Genomic DNA, 17,069 nt, shown 5'->3' on the forward strand with positions numbered 1-17,069 from the left:
GACGACCAAGGGTGCGATCCTGTGTACGATCCCTCTGGAGCTAATGGTGTCCAGTAGCCTAAGAAGCAGGACCTATCTTCAGTGAGTAGGGCTGCTTCTCTCCCCTCAGTCCCACGTAGCAGAGAGCCTGTTGCCAGCAGATCTCTCTGAAAATAAAAAACCTAACAAAATACTTTCTTATAGCAAGCTCAGGAGAGCTCACTAAGTAGCACCCAGCTCGTCCGGGCACAGATTCTAACTGAGGTCTGGAGGAGGGACATAGAGGGAGGAGCCAGAACACACCAGAACCCAAATTCTTTCTTAAAGTGCCCTGTCTCCTGCGGAAGCCGTCTATTCCCCATGGTCCTTACGGAGTCCCCAGCATCCACTAGGACGTTCGAGAAAAAATTAAAACTATGTTTTGTACCAACTTGGTGATTGATATTATAAAAAGGCTTCATCTTGCCAACGTCAGCGATTATGTTCCCTGACTGTAACGACTCCGCTGTAGAAATGTTCTCACTCAACAAGTCCTTTTCACTTCTATGGCATTTCCTCCCTACTAGGCGGAGGGGAGGCGACTGCCCTATGGAATATAGACTACATTTACATTATATACACACAAACGTCTTTCCAACTTTACTCCGGAAAGCCAGGGCGACGTCTAAAACCCTGCGGAGACCAGAGCTTAATACTGGTATACAATAATGCTGAAATCGCCATTGCCAGCAATGGATTCCATGTGAGAAAATAAAAATCGACATCATTCACACATTCTCTTCCTGAAAAGAATGCAGGCCTGCTGCACTGTATAAAGCCTGGTGACAGTACAGTGACACCGGCCTGTACCTATGTACCACAGATGTAGATGAGGAAGGGGGGCGATGTCCTGAGTTACAGTATTATTATTGTGCACATCTAAGGCTGTAAAGTCCATATATCTATAAACATATCTCTGTATGGGCAGACTGAGGTGCAATCCCTGTCATTCTGCACATAAAAGTGGTGTCACTACATTTACACTATCTCTGGGGACAAGACACAGCAGCCCATCAAATGTAATATAAAACAATAGAAAAAATGCAGCACTTCTTAAAGTAATTTTGCAATAAAACAGCAAAAACAATAAGACATAATAACTTCAGTCCGGTATTCTGGCGCTCCAAAGATGACACAGTGCAAATCCAAGTTACCAAGTGACCAGAATAAGACGGGGTTGACTATCGCATGACATGTGTCCAGAATAAGGGTCAGGGCTGACTATCAGATGACGTGTATCCAGAATAAGGGTCAGGGCTGACTATCACATGACCTGTATCCAGAATGAGGGTCAGGGCTGACTATCACATGACATGTGTCCAAATAATGGGCCAGGGTTTTACTCGTATCACATGACATCTTAACCATTTCTTTGAAGCAGGTCCTATCATTAACTCCTATGATCGGGGCACAGCCCCAACACACACAAACGTGATTTCATGATACATGGAATAACAAGGCAGCGATGAAGAGACTTTCAACGGTCATATGTGAATGTCAAGTGTAAAAATACCTACTGTGCTACCCAGGCCTTTAAGTGTTGTAGTGACCTGCACATAGCGGAGGCAGCCATATTGTGGGACTAAAGCGCAGTCTCTCATGTCCCAATGTTAATGCTAAATCACAATGAATGCATAGGCTGTAGGTAGGTTCAGTCTGCGTAGGCAACCGTTACACTTGCAGTATCGATACTTTAATTAGCTTGTGATGGTTTTGTAGCATTCCCAGGTATGATTTGTGCGTCATGCATGACTCAGCATGTCAGGCTTTTCCATCACGCCACATCTCTGGAGCCTGACAGCTTGCACCGAGTTCCTGAGTGTCCTGCAGCATCTCAGACAGTACTGTGCAAATAGAAGGCAGAAGGCCTTGTATCTTCATCTGAACGAGCACGCCATTATTCCATTGTATGGCTATCCTGGAAAACGGTGCTCTATAAACTAGGCATGCCATCAGTTTGATGGGAGGGACAGAAATCGCAATGTACTCCTCCACTGAGATCTTTCACCACTCCTTCCCGCACCAGTGTCTGAAGCAGCTTTCGCTCTGTGGCGACGTCGTGCATCGGCTGTCTGTTCATTGCGTTCATGCAAAGTTTATCGAAGTAATGCAAGGGTATATCTGGCTGAGTCAAGTCATAACCAAAGCCAGCTACGCTCACTTCATCGCATAAGTGTGTCGCTAAGACCACCGCTATCACGCCAATCGTGGGTACGTTCTACAGGGGAAACGGAAATAAAAAAAATAACCATCATTAGAATGAATTTTACAGTTTTCCTGTATGTTACGGAGTAATAGGATATATTTGCTCATTTTCCACTATGGTCAGTATTTGACAGAACTACATCCCTTTCCCATATTCAGCTAATAAACCAGAAAATGCAAGGCACTGCCATTTTGAAGTTCCACAGAAGCGGTCAGCCATTTTGTTCCTCAGAAACTACTAGTACCTGTCTGTAATTGGCATTCGCCAATAACTTTCAAGTAACTGGCAAATACACACCCATAAATAACTTTAAGCAGTTAAAAATAAAAAAGCTTTTAAGTGTATTATAATATAAACTGGCTCAATATTAGTTTATGGAGCCAGCCTATCCCCAGTGTCAGCATGCGACTGAGGAAACAGTCACCCCAATACCCATATCACCATAGCATGAACTGGCGTTTACCCTCAATGCATTCCCCATACATCCTCAGCCACAGTACCTTGTCCCAGCCCAACCACTTCTGGTGGGGAGGAAGAAACTGCAGGATGTCCATTGCGGTCTCTTTGACTATGAGTGGATTCAGGATCCGGAACTGATGGGATTTCAGAGGTAGGTTTTCGGTCACACTCTTCCAGAAGAATAACTTGTTCCATGTAGACTACAAGGTAAAGTAAAAAAAGATTACATAAAGCACAAAATAAGGCAAAGACAACAGAGTGCAAATAACACAAAGACATAACATGTGGTCAGATATTTACTTTAGAAGGGACTTGCTGTCTGCACGGGATCCGGTCTGAAGATCGACAGTATCTAGGTCGACAATGTTTAGGTCGACCACTATAGGTCGACAGTCACTAGGTCGACATGGATGGAAGGTCGACAGGGTTGCTAGGTCGACAGGTCTAAAGGTCGACATGAGTTGTTGTTTTTTTAAATTCTTTTTTTGAATTTTTTCATACTTAACGATCCACGTGGACTACGATTGGAACGGTAATCTGTGCCGAGCGAAGCGGTAGCGGAGCGATGGCACCATGCCCGATGCATGGCGAGCGAAGCGAGTCATGCGAGGGGACGCGGTGCACTAATTTGGGATCCCGGTCACTCTACGAAGAAAACGACACAAAAAAAATAAAAAATCCTCATGTCGACCTTTAGACCTAGCACATGTCGACCTAGAAACCCTGTCGACCTTCCATCCATGTCGACCTAGTGACTGTCGACCTAGATACTGTCGATTTGATGAAGCACACCCGTCTGCACACCCTGGGAGGGAGCCATTTTGTAGGCTGAAGGCCTATATAATGGGAACATAATATAACTATCACAATGAACCAGTGATGTCACTTTTGCCCTGGCTAATGACCACAAAGTCTGACACGCTGGTTGGGGCCTTGCAGATAGATAGGCTGCATTATCACAGTTATTGGTTCAGTCTACACCATGGCTACCTCCACTGAGTATGTGACATATGTAATTCCATCAACCAGCTTTAGGAGAAAATTGCTTCTTTGTTGTAAAACATATCACCAAGGGGCAGTTGTACTAAGCCTTGGGTGGAAATAAAGTACCAACCAATCAGTTCCTAGCTGCCATGTTGCAGGCTGGGTTTGAAAAATGACAGGAGCTGGTTGGTTGGTACTTTGGGGTAGATGCATTAATCGTTGTTATGGAGGAAAAATAAGATTTTACTCACCGGTAAATCTATTTCTCGTAGTCCGTAGTGGATGCTGGAGACTCCGTAAGGACCATGGGGAATAGACGGGCTCCGCAGGAGACTGGGCACTCTAAAGAAAGATTTAGTACTACCTGGTGTGCACTGGCTCCTCCCTCTATGCCCCTCCTCCAGACCTCAGTTAAGGAAACTGTGCCCGGAAGAGCTGACATTACAAGGAAAGGATTTTGGAATCCAGGGTAAGACTCATACCAGCCACACCAATCACACCGTATAACTAGTGATAAACTTACCCAGTTAACAGTATGAACAACAAACAAGCATCACTCAACTGATGCCACATAACATAACCCTTTAGTAAGCAATAACTATATACACGTATTGCAGAAAGTCCGCACTTGGGACGGGCGCCCAGCATCCACTACGGACTACGAGAAATAGATTTACCGGTGAGTAAAATCTTATTTTCTCTAACGTCCTAGTGGATGCTGGGGACTCCGTAAGGACCATGAGGATTATACCAAAGCTCCCAAACGGGCGGGAGAGTGCGGATGACTCTGCAGCACCGATTGGGCAAACTCAAGGTCCTCCTCAGCCAGGGTATCAAACTTGTAGAACTTTGCAAATGTGTTTGAACACGACCAAGTAGCAGCTCGGCAAAGCTGTAATGCCGAGACCCCTCGGGCAGCCGCCCAAGAAGAGCCCACCTTTCTCGTGGAATGGGCTTTCACTGATTTTAGATGCGACAACCCAGCCGCAGAATGAGCCTACTGAATCGTGCCACAGATTCAGCGAGCAATAGTTTGCTTTGAAGCAGGAGCATCCAGCTTGTTGGATGTATACAGGACAAACAGCGAGTCAGTCTTCCTGACTCCAGCCGTTCTGGTGACCTAAATCTTCAAAGCCCGGACTACATCAAGCAACTTGGAATCCTCCAAGTCACCAGTAGCCGCAGGCACCACAATAGGTTGGTTCAAATGAAAGGATGATACCACCTTTTGCAGAAATTGCGGACGAGTCCGCAATTCTACCCTATCCATATGGAAAACCAGATAGGGGCTTTTACATGACAAAGCCGCCAATTCTGACTCACGCCTAGCCGAAGCTAAGGCCAACAGCATGACCACTTTCCATGTGAGATACTTTAGCTCCACGGTCTTAAGTGGCTCACACCAGTGGGTTTTCAGGAAACTCAACACCACATTAAGATCCCAAGGTGCCACTGGTGGCACAAAAGGGGGCTGAATATGCAGCACTCCCTTAACAAACGTCTGAACCTCAGGCAGTGAAGCCAGTTCTTTTTGGAAGAAAATGGATAGGGCCGAAATCTGGACCTTTATGGACCCTAATTTCAGGCCCATAGTCACTCCTGACTGTAGGAAGTGCAGGTATGGACCCAGCTGGAATTCCTCTGTTGGGGCCTTCCTGGCCTCACACCAAGCAACATATTTTCGCCATATACGGTGATAATGCTTTGCGGTCACATCCTTCCTAGCCTTTATCAGCGTAGGAATAACTTCATCCGGAATGCCTTTTTCCGCTAGGATCCGGCGTTCAACCGACATGCCGTCAAACGCAGCAAGTCTTGGAACAGACAGGGCCCTTGTTGTAACAGGTCCTGTCTGAGAGGCAGAGGCCACGGGTCCTCTGCGAGCATTTCTTGCAATTCCGGGTACCAAGTCCTTCTTGGCCAATCCGGAACAATGAGTATTGTTCTCACTCCTCTTTTTCTTACAATTCTCAGCACCTTTGGTATGAGAGGAATAGGAGGAAACACATAGACCGACTGGAACATCCACGGTGTTACTAGTGCGTCCACAGCTATCGCCTGAGGGTCCCTTGACCTGGCGCAATATCTTTTTAGCTTTTTGTTGAGACGGGACGCCATCATGTCCACCTGTGGCAGTTCCCATCGATTTGTGATCTGCGTGAAGACTTCTTGATGAAGTCCCCACTCTCCCGGAATGAACACTGCTGACAGTGCTAGTACGTTATTCTCCGCCCAACGAAGAATCCTGGTGGCTTCTGCCATTGCCACCCTGCTTCTTGTGCCGCCCTGGCGGTTTACATGGGCCACTGCCGTGATGTTGTCTGACTGAATCAGCACTGGTTGGTTTCGAAGCAGAGGCTCCGCTTGACTCAGGGCGTTGTATACGGCCCTTAGTTCCAGGATATTGATGTGCAGACAAGTCTCCTGACTTGACCACAGCCCCTGGAAGTTTCTGCCTTGAGTGACTGCCCCCCATCCTCGGAGGCTTGCATCCGTGGTCACCAGGACCCAGTCCTGTATGCCGAACCTGCGGCCCTCGAGGAGGTGAGCACTTTGCAGCCACCACAGAAGAGACACCCTGGCCCTGGGGGACAGGGTGATCAGCCGATGCATCTGAAGATGCGATCCGAACCACTTGTCCAACAGATCCCATTGAAAGATCCTCGCATGGAACCTGCCGAAGGGAATGGCTTCGTATGACGCCACCATCTTTCCCAGGACACGCGTGCAGTGATGCACCGATACCTGTTTTGGTTTTAGGAGGGCTCTGACCAGAGTCACGAGCTCCTGAGCCTTCTCCTCCGGGAGAAACACCCTTTTCTGGTTTGTGTCCAGAATCATGCCCAAGAAGGGCAGATGCGTCGTAGGAATCAGCTAAGACTTTGGAATATTCAGAATCCAGCCGTGCTGTTGCAACACTTCCTGAGAGAGTGCTACGCTGATCAGCAACCGCTCCCTGGACCTCGCCTTTATGAGGAGATCGTCCAAGTATGGGATAATCGTAACCCCTTGCTTCCGAAGGAGCACCATCATTTCCGCCATCACCTTGGTAAATATTCTCGGTGCCGTGGACAGGCCAAACGGCAACATCTGGAATTGGTAATGACAGTCCTGTACCACAAACCTGAGGTACTCCTGATGAGGTGGATAAATGGGGACATGCAAGTACGCATCCTTGATGTCCAGAGACACCATAAAATCCCCCTCTTCCAGGCTTGCAATGACTGCTCCGAGCGATTCCATTTTGAACTTGAATCTTTTCAGATAAATGTTCAGGGATTTTAAATTCAATATGGGTCTGACCGAACCGTCCGGTTTCGGTACCACAAACATCATGGAATAGTATCCTCTTCCTTGTTGAAGGAGGGGTACCTTGACTATCACCTGCTGGGAACACAGCTTGTGAATGGCCTCTAGCACAGCCTCCCTGCCCGATGGAGTCGTCGGCAAGGCTGATTTGAGGAAACGGCGGGGGGGAGGCGCCTCGAATTCCAGCTTGTACCCCTGAGATACTACTTGAAGGATCCAGGGATCCACCCATGAGCGAGCCCACTGATCGCTGAAATTCTTGAGGCGGCCCCCCACCATACCTGGCTCCGCCTGTGGAGCCCCACCGTCATGCGGCGGATTTGGAAGAAGCGGGGGAGGACTTTTGGTCCTGGGAACCTGCTGTGTGTTGCAGCTTTTTCCCCCTTCCTCTGCCTCTAAACAGAAAGGACCCGCCTTTTCCCCGCCTGTTTTTCTGGGGTCGAAAGGACTGTACTTGGTAATACAGTGCTTTCTTAGGCTGTGAGGGGACATGGGGCAAAAATGCAGACGTCCCAGCTGTTGCTGTGGAAACAAGGTCTGAGAGACCGTCCCCGAATAACTCCTCACCCTTATAAGGCAAAACTTCCATGTGCCTTTTAGAATCTGCATCTCCTGTCCACTGCCGAGTCCATAAGCCTCTCCTAGCAGAAATGGACAATGCACTTATTCTAGATGCCAGCCGGCAGATCTCCCTCTGTGCATCTCTCATGTATAAGACTGAGCATTTATATGCTCAGTGGTTAGCAATATAGTGTCTCTGTCTAGGGTGTCAATATTTTCCGACAGGGAATCTGACCAAGCAGCAGCAGCACTGCACATCCAGGCTGAAGCAATAGCTGGTCTCAGTATAACACCAGTGTGTGTGTATATAGATTTTAGGATAGCCTCCTGCTTTCTATCAGCAGGTTCCTTTAGGGCGGCCGTATCCGGAGACGGTAGTGCCACCTTTTTAAACAAACGTGTGAGCGCTTTATCCACCCTAGGGGGAGTTTCCCAACGTGACCTATCCTCTGGCGAGAAAGGGAACGCCATTAGTAATTTTTTTGAAATCACCAATTTTTTATCGGAGAAAGCCCACGCTTCTTCACACACATCATTCAATTCCTCAGATGGGGGAAAAGCTATTGGTAGTTTTTTTCTCCCCAAACATAATACCCTTTTTTGAGGTACCTGGGTTTATATCAGAAAGGTGTAATACCTCTTTCATTGCCTCAATCATGCCACAAATGGCCCTAGTGGACATTAAATTTGACTCATCGTCGTCGACACTTGCATCAGTATCAGTGTCGACATCTGTGTCTGCCATCTGAGGTAGTGGTCGTTTCAGGGCCCCTGACGGCCTTTGAATCGTCTGGGCAGGCACGAGCTGAGAAGCCGGCTGTCCCGCATTTGGCATGTCGTCAAATTTTTTATGTAAGGAGTCGACACTTGCACGTAATTCCTTCCATAAGTCCATCCACTCAGGTGTCTGCCCCGCAGGGGGTGACAACACATTTATAGGCATCTGCTCCGCCTTCACATAAGTCTCCTCATCAAACATGTCGACACAGCCGTACCGACACACCGCACACACACAGGGAATGCTCTTAAAGGAGACAGGACCCCACAAAAGCCCTTTGGAGAGACAGAGAGAGAGTATGCCAGCACACACCAGAGCGCTATAATAATACAGGGACTAACTGAATTATGACCCTTTATAGCTGCTTATTGTATTAAACTGCACCCAAATTTAGTGCCCCTCTCTCTTTTTTTACCCTTTCTGTAGTGTAGACTGCAGGGGAGAGTCAGGGAGCTTCCTTCCAGCGGAACTGTGAGGGAATAATGGCGCCAGTGTGCTGAGGGAGATGGCTCCGCCCCTTTTTCGGCGGCCTTTTCTCCCGCTTTTTTCTGTATTCTGGCAGGGGTAATTACCACATATATAGCCTCTGGGGCTATATATTGTGGTTATTTTGCCAGCCAAGGTGATATTTTTGCTGCTCAGGGCGCCCCCCCCCCCAGCGCCCTGCACCCTCAGTGACCGGAGTGTGAAGTGTGTATGAGGAGCAATGGCGCACAGCTGCAGTGCTGTGCGCTACCTTGGTGAAGACTGAAGTCTTCTGCCGCCGATTTTCCGGACCATCTTCATGCTTCTGGCTCTGTAAGGGGGACGGCGGCGCGGCTCCGGGAACGAACACCAAGGACGGGTCCTGCGGTCGATCCCTCTGGAGCTAATGGTGTCCAGTAGTCTAAGAAGCCCAAGCTAGCTGCAAGCAGGTAGGTTCGCTTCTTCTCCCCGTAGTCCCTCGATGCAGTGAGCCTGTTGCCAGCAGGTCTCACTGTGAAATAAAAAACCTAATTTAAACTTTTTCTAGAAGCTCAGGAGAGCTCCTAGTGTGCAACCAGCTCGGGCCGGGCACAGAAATCTAACTGAGGTCTGGAGGAGGGGCATAGAGGGAGGAGCCAGTGCACACCAGATAGTACCAAATCTTTCTTATAGAGTGCCCAGTCTCCTGCGGAGCCCGTCTATTCCCCATGGTCCTTACGGAGTCCCCAGCATCCACTAGGACGTCAGAGAAATAAGATTTTAAACCTACTGGTAAATCTTTTTCTCCTAGTCCGTAGAGGATGCTGGGGACTCCGTAAGGACCATGGGGTATAGACGGGCTCCGCAGGAGACATGGGCACTATAAATAAGAATTTACTTACCGATAATTCTATTTCTCGTAGTCCGTAGTGGATGCTGGGGACTCCGTCAGGACCATGGGGAATAGCGGCTCCGCAGGAGACAGGGCACAAAAATAAAGCTTTAGGATCAGGTGGTGTGTACTGGCTCCTCCCCCTATGACCCTCCTCCAAGCCTCAGTTAGGATACTGTGCCCGGACGAGCGTACACAATAAGGAAGGATATTGAACCCCGGGTAAGACTCATACCAGCCACACCAATCACACCGTATAACTTGTGATCTGAACCCAGTTAACAGTATGACAAACGTAGGAGCCTCTGAACAGACGGCTCACAACAAATAACAACCCGATTTTTTTGTAACAATAACTATGTACAAGTATTGCAGACAATCCGCACTTGGGATGGGCGCCCAGCATCCACTACGGACTACGAGAAATAGAATTATCGGTAAGTAAATTCTTATTTTCTCTAACGTCCTAAGTGGATGCTGGGGACTCCGTCAGGACCATGGGGATTATACCAAAGCTCCCAAACGGGCGGGAGAGTGCGGATGACTCTGCAGCACCGAATGAGAGAACTCAAGGTCCTTCTCAGCCAGGGTATCAAATTTGTAGAATTTTGCAAACGTATTTGCCCCTGACCAAGTAGCAGCTCGGCAGAGTTGTAATGCCGAGACCCCCCGGGCAGCCGCCCAGGATGAGCCCACTTTCCTTGTGGAATGGGCCTTGACAGATTTAGGTTGTGGCAAGCCTGCCACAGAATGTGCAAGTTGAATTGTGCTACAAATCCAACGAGCAATCGTCTGCTTAGAAGCAGGAGCACCCATCTTGTTGGGTGCATACAATATAAGCAGTGAGTCAGACTTTCTGACTCCCGCCGTTCTTGAAATATATATTTTCAATGCCCGGACCACGTCCAACAACTTGGAATCCTCCAACTCGTTAGTAGCCGCAGGCACCACAATAGGCTGGTTCAGGTGAAACGCTGACACCACCTTAGGCAGAAAATGAGGACGCGTCCGCAGTTCTGCCCTGTCCGTATGGAAAATCAGATATGGGCTCTTATATGATAAAGCCGCCAATTCTGATACTCTCCTGGCTGAAGCCAGGGCCAGTAGCATGGTTACTTTCCATGTGAGATACTTCAGCTCCACCGATTTGAGCGGCTCAAACCAATGGGATTTGAGAAAATCCAAGACTACATTAAGATCCCACGGTGCCACTGGGGGCACAACCGGGGGCTGTATATGTAGTACTCCTTTTACAAAGGTCTGGACTTCAGGAACTGAAGCCAATTCTTTCTGGAAGAAAATCGACAGGGCCGAAATTTGAACCTTAATGGACCCCAATTTGAGGCCCATAGACAATCCTGTTTGCAGGAAATGTAGGAATCGACCCAGTTGAAATTCCTCCGTGGGGGCCTTCCTGGCCTCACACCACGCAACATATTTTCTCCAAATGCGGTGATAATGTTGTGCAGTCACCTCCTTCCTGGCTTTTACCAGTGTAGGAATGACCTCTTCCGGAATGCCTTTTTCCTTTAGAATTCGGCGTTCAACCGCCATGCCGTCAAACACAGCCGCGGTAAGTCTTGGAATAGACACGGTCCCTGCTGAAGCAGGTCCCGTCTTAGAGGTAGAGGCCACGGATCCTCCGTGAGCATCTCTTGAAGTTCCGGGTACCAAGTTCTTCTTGGCCAATCCGGAGCCACTAGTATCGTTCTTACTCCCTTCTGCCGTATAATTCTCAGTACTTTTGGTATGAGAGGCAGAGGAGGGAACACATACACTGACTGGAACACCACGGTGTTACCAGAGCGTCCACAGCTATTGCCTGAGGATCTCTTGACCTGGCGCAATACCTGTCCAGTTTTTTGTTGAGGCGGGACGCCATCATATCCACCATTGGTTTTTCCCAACGGTTCACAATCATGTGGAAGACTTCTGGATGAAGTCCCCACTCTCCCGGGTGTAGATCGTGTCTGCTGAGGAAGTCTGCTTCCCAGTTGTCCACTCCCGGAATGAATACTGCTGACAGTGCTATCACATGATCTTCTGCCCAGCGAAGAATCCTTGCAGCTTCTGCCATTGCTGTCCTGCTTCTTGTGCCGCCCTGTCTGTTTACGTGGGCGACTGCCGTGATGTTGTCCGACTGGATCAACACCGGCTGACCCTGAAGCAGGGGTTTTGCCAGACTTAGAGCATTGTAAATCGCTCTTAGCTCCAGTATATTTATGTGAAGAGACATCTCCAGGCTTGACCATACTCCCTGGAAGTTTCTTCCTTGTGTGACCGCTCCCCAGCCTCTCAGACTGGCATCCGTGGTCACCAGGACCCAGTCCTGTATGCCGAATCTGCGGCCCTCTAACAGATGAGCACTCTGCAACCACCACAGAAGAGACACCCTTGTCCGTGGCGATAAGGTTATCCGCTGATGCATCTGCAGATGCGATCCGGACCATTTGTCCAGCAGATCCCACTGAAAAGTTCGTGCGTGGAATCTGCCGAATGGAATCGCTTCGTAAGAAGCCACCATCTTTCCCAGGACTCTTGTGCATTGATGTACAGACACTGTCCCTGGTTTTAGGAGGTTCCTGACAAGTTCGGATAACTCCCTGGCTTTCTCCTCCGGAAGAAACACCTTTTTCTGAACCGTGTCCAGAATCATTCCCAGGAACAGCAGACGTGTTGTCGGGGTCAACTGAGATTTTGGAAAATTCAGAATCCACCCGTGTTGTTGCAGCACTACTTGGGTTAGTGCTACTCCGTCCTCCAGCTGTTCTCTGGACCTTGCCCTTATCAGGAGATCGTCCAAGTAAGGGATAATTAATACGCCTCTTCTTCGCAGAAGAATCATCATTTCGGCCATTACCTTGGTAAAGACCCGAGGTGCCGTGGACAATCCAAACGGCAGCGTCTGAAACTGATAATGACAGTTTTGCACCACGAACCTGAGGTACCCTTGATGTGAAGGGCAAATTGGGACATGCAGGTAAGCATCCTTTATGTCCAGGGACACCATAAAGTCCCCTTCTTCCAGATTCGCTATCACTGCTCTGAGTGACTCCATCTTGAACTTGAATTTTTGTATGTACAGGTTCAAAGATTTCAGATTTAGAATAGGTCTTACCGAGCCGTCCGGCTTCGGTACCACAAATAGCGTGGAGTAATACCCCTTTCCCTGTTGTAGGAGGGGTACCTTGACTATCACCTGCTGAGCAAACAGCTTGTGAATGGCTTCCAATACCGTCGCCCTGTCTGAGGGAGACGTTGGCAAAGCAGACTTTAGGAACCGGCGAGGGGGAGACTTCTCGAATTCCAACCTGTAACCCTGAGATACTACCTGCAGAATCCAGGGGTCCACCTGTGAGCAAGCCCACTGTGCGCTGAAATTCTTGAGTCGACCCCCCACCGTTCCTGAGTCCGCTTGTAAGGCCCCAGCGTCATGCTGAGGGCTTTGCAGAACCCTGGGAGGGCTTCTGTTCCTGGGCAGGGGCTGCTTGCTGCCCTCTCTTACCCCTTCCTCTGCCCCTAGGCAGATATGACTGTCCTTTTGTCCGCTTGTTCTTATAGGACCGAAAGGACTGCGGCTGAAAAGACGGTGTCTTTTTCTGTTGGGAGGGGGTCTGAGGTAAAAAGGTGGATTTTCCGGCAGTTGCCGTGGCCACCAGATCCGATAGACCGACGCCAAATAATTCCTCCCCTTTATACGGCAATACTTCCATATGTCGTTTGGAATCCGCATCACCTGACCACTGTCGCGTCCATAAACTCCTTCTGGCAGATATGGACATCGCATTTACTCTCGATGCCAGAGTGCAAATATCTCTCTGCGCATCTCGCATATAAAGGAAAGCATCCTTTAATTGCTCTATAGTCAATAAAATACTGTCCCTATCCAGGGTATCAATATTTTCAGTCAGGGAATCCAACCAGACGACCCCAGCACTGCACATCAAGGCTGAGGCGATGGCCGGTCGCAGTATAACACCAGTATGTGTGTATATACTTTTTAGGGTAGTTTCCAGTCTCCTATCTGCTGGATCCTTGAGGGCGGCCGTATCCGGAGACGGTAACGCCACTTGTTTTGATAAGCGTGTGAGCGCCTTATCCACCCTAGGGGGTGTTTCCCAGCGCGCCCTAACCTCTGGCGGGAAAGGGTATAATGCTAATAACTTTTTTGAAATTAGCATTTTTCTATCTGGGTTAAACCACGCTTCATCACATACATCATTTAATTCCTCTGATTCAGGAAAAACTACAGGTAGTTTTTTCACCCCCCACATAATACCCCTTTTTGTGGTACTTGCAGCATCAGAGATATGCAAAGCCTCCTTCATTGCCGTGATCATATAACGTGTGGCCCTACTTGAAAATACGTTTGTTTCATCACCGTCGACACTAGATTCAGTGTCTGGGTCTGTGTCGACCGACTGAGGTAAAGGGCGCTTTACAGCCCCTGACGGTGTCTGAGACGCCTGGGCAGGTACTAACTGGTTTGCCGGCCGTCTCATGTCGTCAACTGATTTTTGTAATGTGCTGACATTATCACGTAATTCCATAAACAAAGCCATCCATTCCGGTGTCGACTCCCTGGGGGGTGACATCACCATTATCGGCAATTGCTCTGCCTCCACGCCAACATCGTCCTCATACATGTCGACACACACGTACCGACACACAGCAGACACACAGGGAATGCTCTTATCGAAGACAGGACCCCACTAGCCCTTTGGGGAGACAGAGGGAGAGTTTGCCAGCACACACCCAAGCGCTATAATATATATGGGAACAACCTTATATAAGTGTTGTTCCTTATAGCAGCTTAAATATATCCAGTATATCGCCAAAAAATGCCCCCCCTCTCTGTTTTACCCTGTTTCTGTAGTGCAGTGCAGGGGAGAGTCCTGGGAGCCTTCCTCACAGCGGAGCTGAGCAGGAAAATGGCGCTGTGTGCTGAGGAGAATAAGCCCCGCCCCCTATTTCGGCGGGCTTTCCTCCCGTGGATTTAGATAATTGGCATGGGTTAAATACATACATATAGCCTTAATGGCTATATGTGATGTATTCTTTTGCCTTAAGGTAATAAAATATTGCTGCCCAGGGCGCCCCCAGCAGCGCCCTGCACCCTCCGTGACCGCTTGGTGTGAAGTGTGTGACAACAATGGCGCACAGCTGCAGTGCTGTGCGCTACCTTCATGAAGACTGAAGAGCCTTCTGCTGCCTGTTTCCGGACCTTCAATCTTCAGCATCTGTAAGGGGGGTCGGCGGCGCGGCTCCGGGACGAACCCCAGGGTGAGACCTGTGTTCCGACTCCCTCTGGAGCTAATGGTGTCCAGTAGCCTAAGAATCCAATCCATCCTGCACGCAGGTGAGTTGAAATTCTCTCCCCTAAGTCCCTCGATGCAGTGAGCCTGTTGCCAGCAGGACTCACTGAAAATAAAAAAACCTAAAAAACTTTTTCTAAGCAGCTCTTTAAGAGAGCCACCTAGATTGCACCCTGATCGGACGGGCACAAAAACCTAACTGAGGCTTGGAGGAGGGTCATAGGGGGAGGAGCCAGTACACACCACCTGATCCTAAAGCTTTATTTTTGTGCCCTGTCTCCTGCGGAGCCGCTATTCCCCATGGTCCTGACGGAGTCCCCAGCATCCACTTAGGACGTTAGAGAAAAGAACTTTAGAATGGGTGTGCACTGGCTCCTCCCTCTATGCCCCTCGTCCAGACCTCAGTTAGAGAAACTGTGCCCAGAGGAGACGGACAGTACGAGGAAAGGATTTTGTTAATCCAAGGGCAAGGATTCATACCAGCCCACACCATCCACACCGTATAACCTGGAATATACGAACCAGTCAACAGTATGAAACAAACAGCATCAGTCAAAGACCGATCAAACTGTAACATAACCCTTATGTAAGCAATAACTATATACAAGTCTTGCAGAATGTTGTCCGCACTGGGACGGGCGCCCAGCATCCTCTACGGACTAGGAGAAAAAGATTTACCGGTAGGTTTAAAATCTTATTTTCTCTTACGTCCTAGAGGATGCTGGGGACTCCGTAAGGACCATGGGGATTATACCAAAGCTCCAAAACGGGCGGGAGAGTGCGGATGACTCTGCAGCACCGATTGAGCAAACATGAGGTCCTCATCAGCCAGGGTATCAAACTTGTAGAATTTTGCAAAGGTGTTTGAACCCGACCAAGTCGCCGCTCGGCAAAGCTGTAATGCCGAGACGCCTCGGACAGCCGCCCAAGAAGAGCCCACCTTCCTAGTGGAATGGGCCTTTACCGAATTTGGTAACGGCAATCCAGCCGTAGAATGAGCCTGCTGAATCGTGTTACAGATCCAGCGAGCAATAGTCTGCTTAGAAGCAGGAGCGCCAACCTTGTTGGCTGCATACAGGACAAACAGTGCCTCTGGTTTCCTAACCCGAGCCGTTCTGGCTACATAAATTTTCAATGCCCTGACCACATCAAGGGACTCGGAATCCTCCAAGTCCCGCGTAACCACAGGCACCACAATAGGTTGGTTCATATGAAAAGAGGAAACCACCTTGGGCAAAAATTGAGGACGAGTCCGCAACTCAGCTCTATCCACATGGAAAATCAGATAGGGGCTTTTGTGAGACAAAGCCGCCAACTCAGAAACTCGCCAAGGCCAACAACATAACAACCATCCAAGTGAGATACTTTAATTCCACGGATTGAAGAGGCTCAAACCAGGGAGACTTAAGGAATTGTAACACCACGTTAAGGTCCCATGGTGCCACTGGAGGCACAAAAGGAGGCTGGATATGCAGCACTCCCTTCACAAAAGTCTGGACTTCTGGGAGAGAAGCCAATTCCTTCTGAAAAAAATGGATAGGGACGAAATCTGAACCTTAATTGAGCCTAATTTTAGGCCCATATTCACTCCTGTCTGTAGAAAGTGGAGAAAACGGCCCAGATGGAAATCTTCCGGAGGAGCATTCTTTGTTTCACACCAAGAGACATACTTTCTCCAGATACGGCGATAATGTTTCGCTTTCACCTCCTTCTTAGCCTTTATCAGAGTAGGGATGACCTCGTCCGGAATGCCCTTCCCAGCTAGGATCTGGCGTTCAACCGCCATGCCGTCAAACGGTAAGTCTTGGAACGGACAGGGCCCCTGTTGCAACAGGTCCTCTCTGAGAGGAAGAGGCCACGGATCTTCTGTGAGCATTTCCTGCAGATCCGGATACTAGGCCCTTCGAGGCCAATCTGGAACAATGAAAATTGTCTGTACTCCTTTTCGTCTTATGATTCTCAATATTTTTGAGGTGAGAGGAAGAGGAGGGAACACATAGACCGACTGAAACACCCACGGTGTCACCAGGGCGTCCACTGCTACTGCCTGAGGGTCCCTTGACCTTGCACAATACCTCAGAAGCTTCTTGTTGAGGCGTGACG

At 48.9% G+C, this 17,069-nt stretch overlaps 1 protein-coding gene across 1 annotated transcript in view; it reads right to left on the reverse strand.

Moving 5' to 3' along the window:
• Window positions 1-311: 311 nt before the first annotated feature.
• LOC134929258 (lactosylceramide alpha-2,3-sialyltransferase-like) overlaps window positions 312-17,069 on the reverse strand; it is a 176,847-nt gene continuing 160,089 nt past the window's right edge. Inside the window, exons 6-7 of the mRNA XM_063924977.1 lie at window positions 2,725-2,883; window positions 312-2,236 (exon numbers count right to left, since the gene is read on the reverse strand). Of these exons, the coding sequence (XP_063781047.1) occupies window positions 1,952-2,236; window positions 2,725-2,883 (444 nt within the window). The 3' untranslated portion in view covers window positions 312-1,951. The remainder of the gene's footprint in view (window positions 2,237-2,724; window positions 2,884-17,069) is intronic.

The sequence above is a fragment of the Pseudophryne corroboree genome, chromosome 1 (assembly GCF_028390025.1).
Source record: "Pseudophryne corroboree isolate aPseCor3 chromosome 1, aPseCor3.hap2, whole genome shotgun sequence".
In the NCBI taxonomy this organism is placed as follows: domain Eukaryota; kingdom Metazoa; phylum Chordata; class Amphibia; order Anura; family Myobatrachidae; genus Pseudophryne; species Pseudophryne corroboree.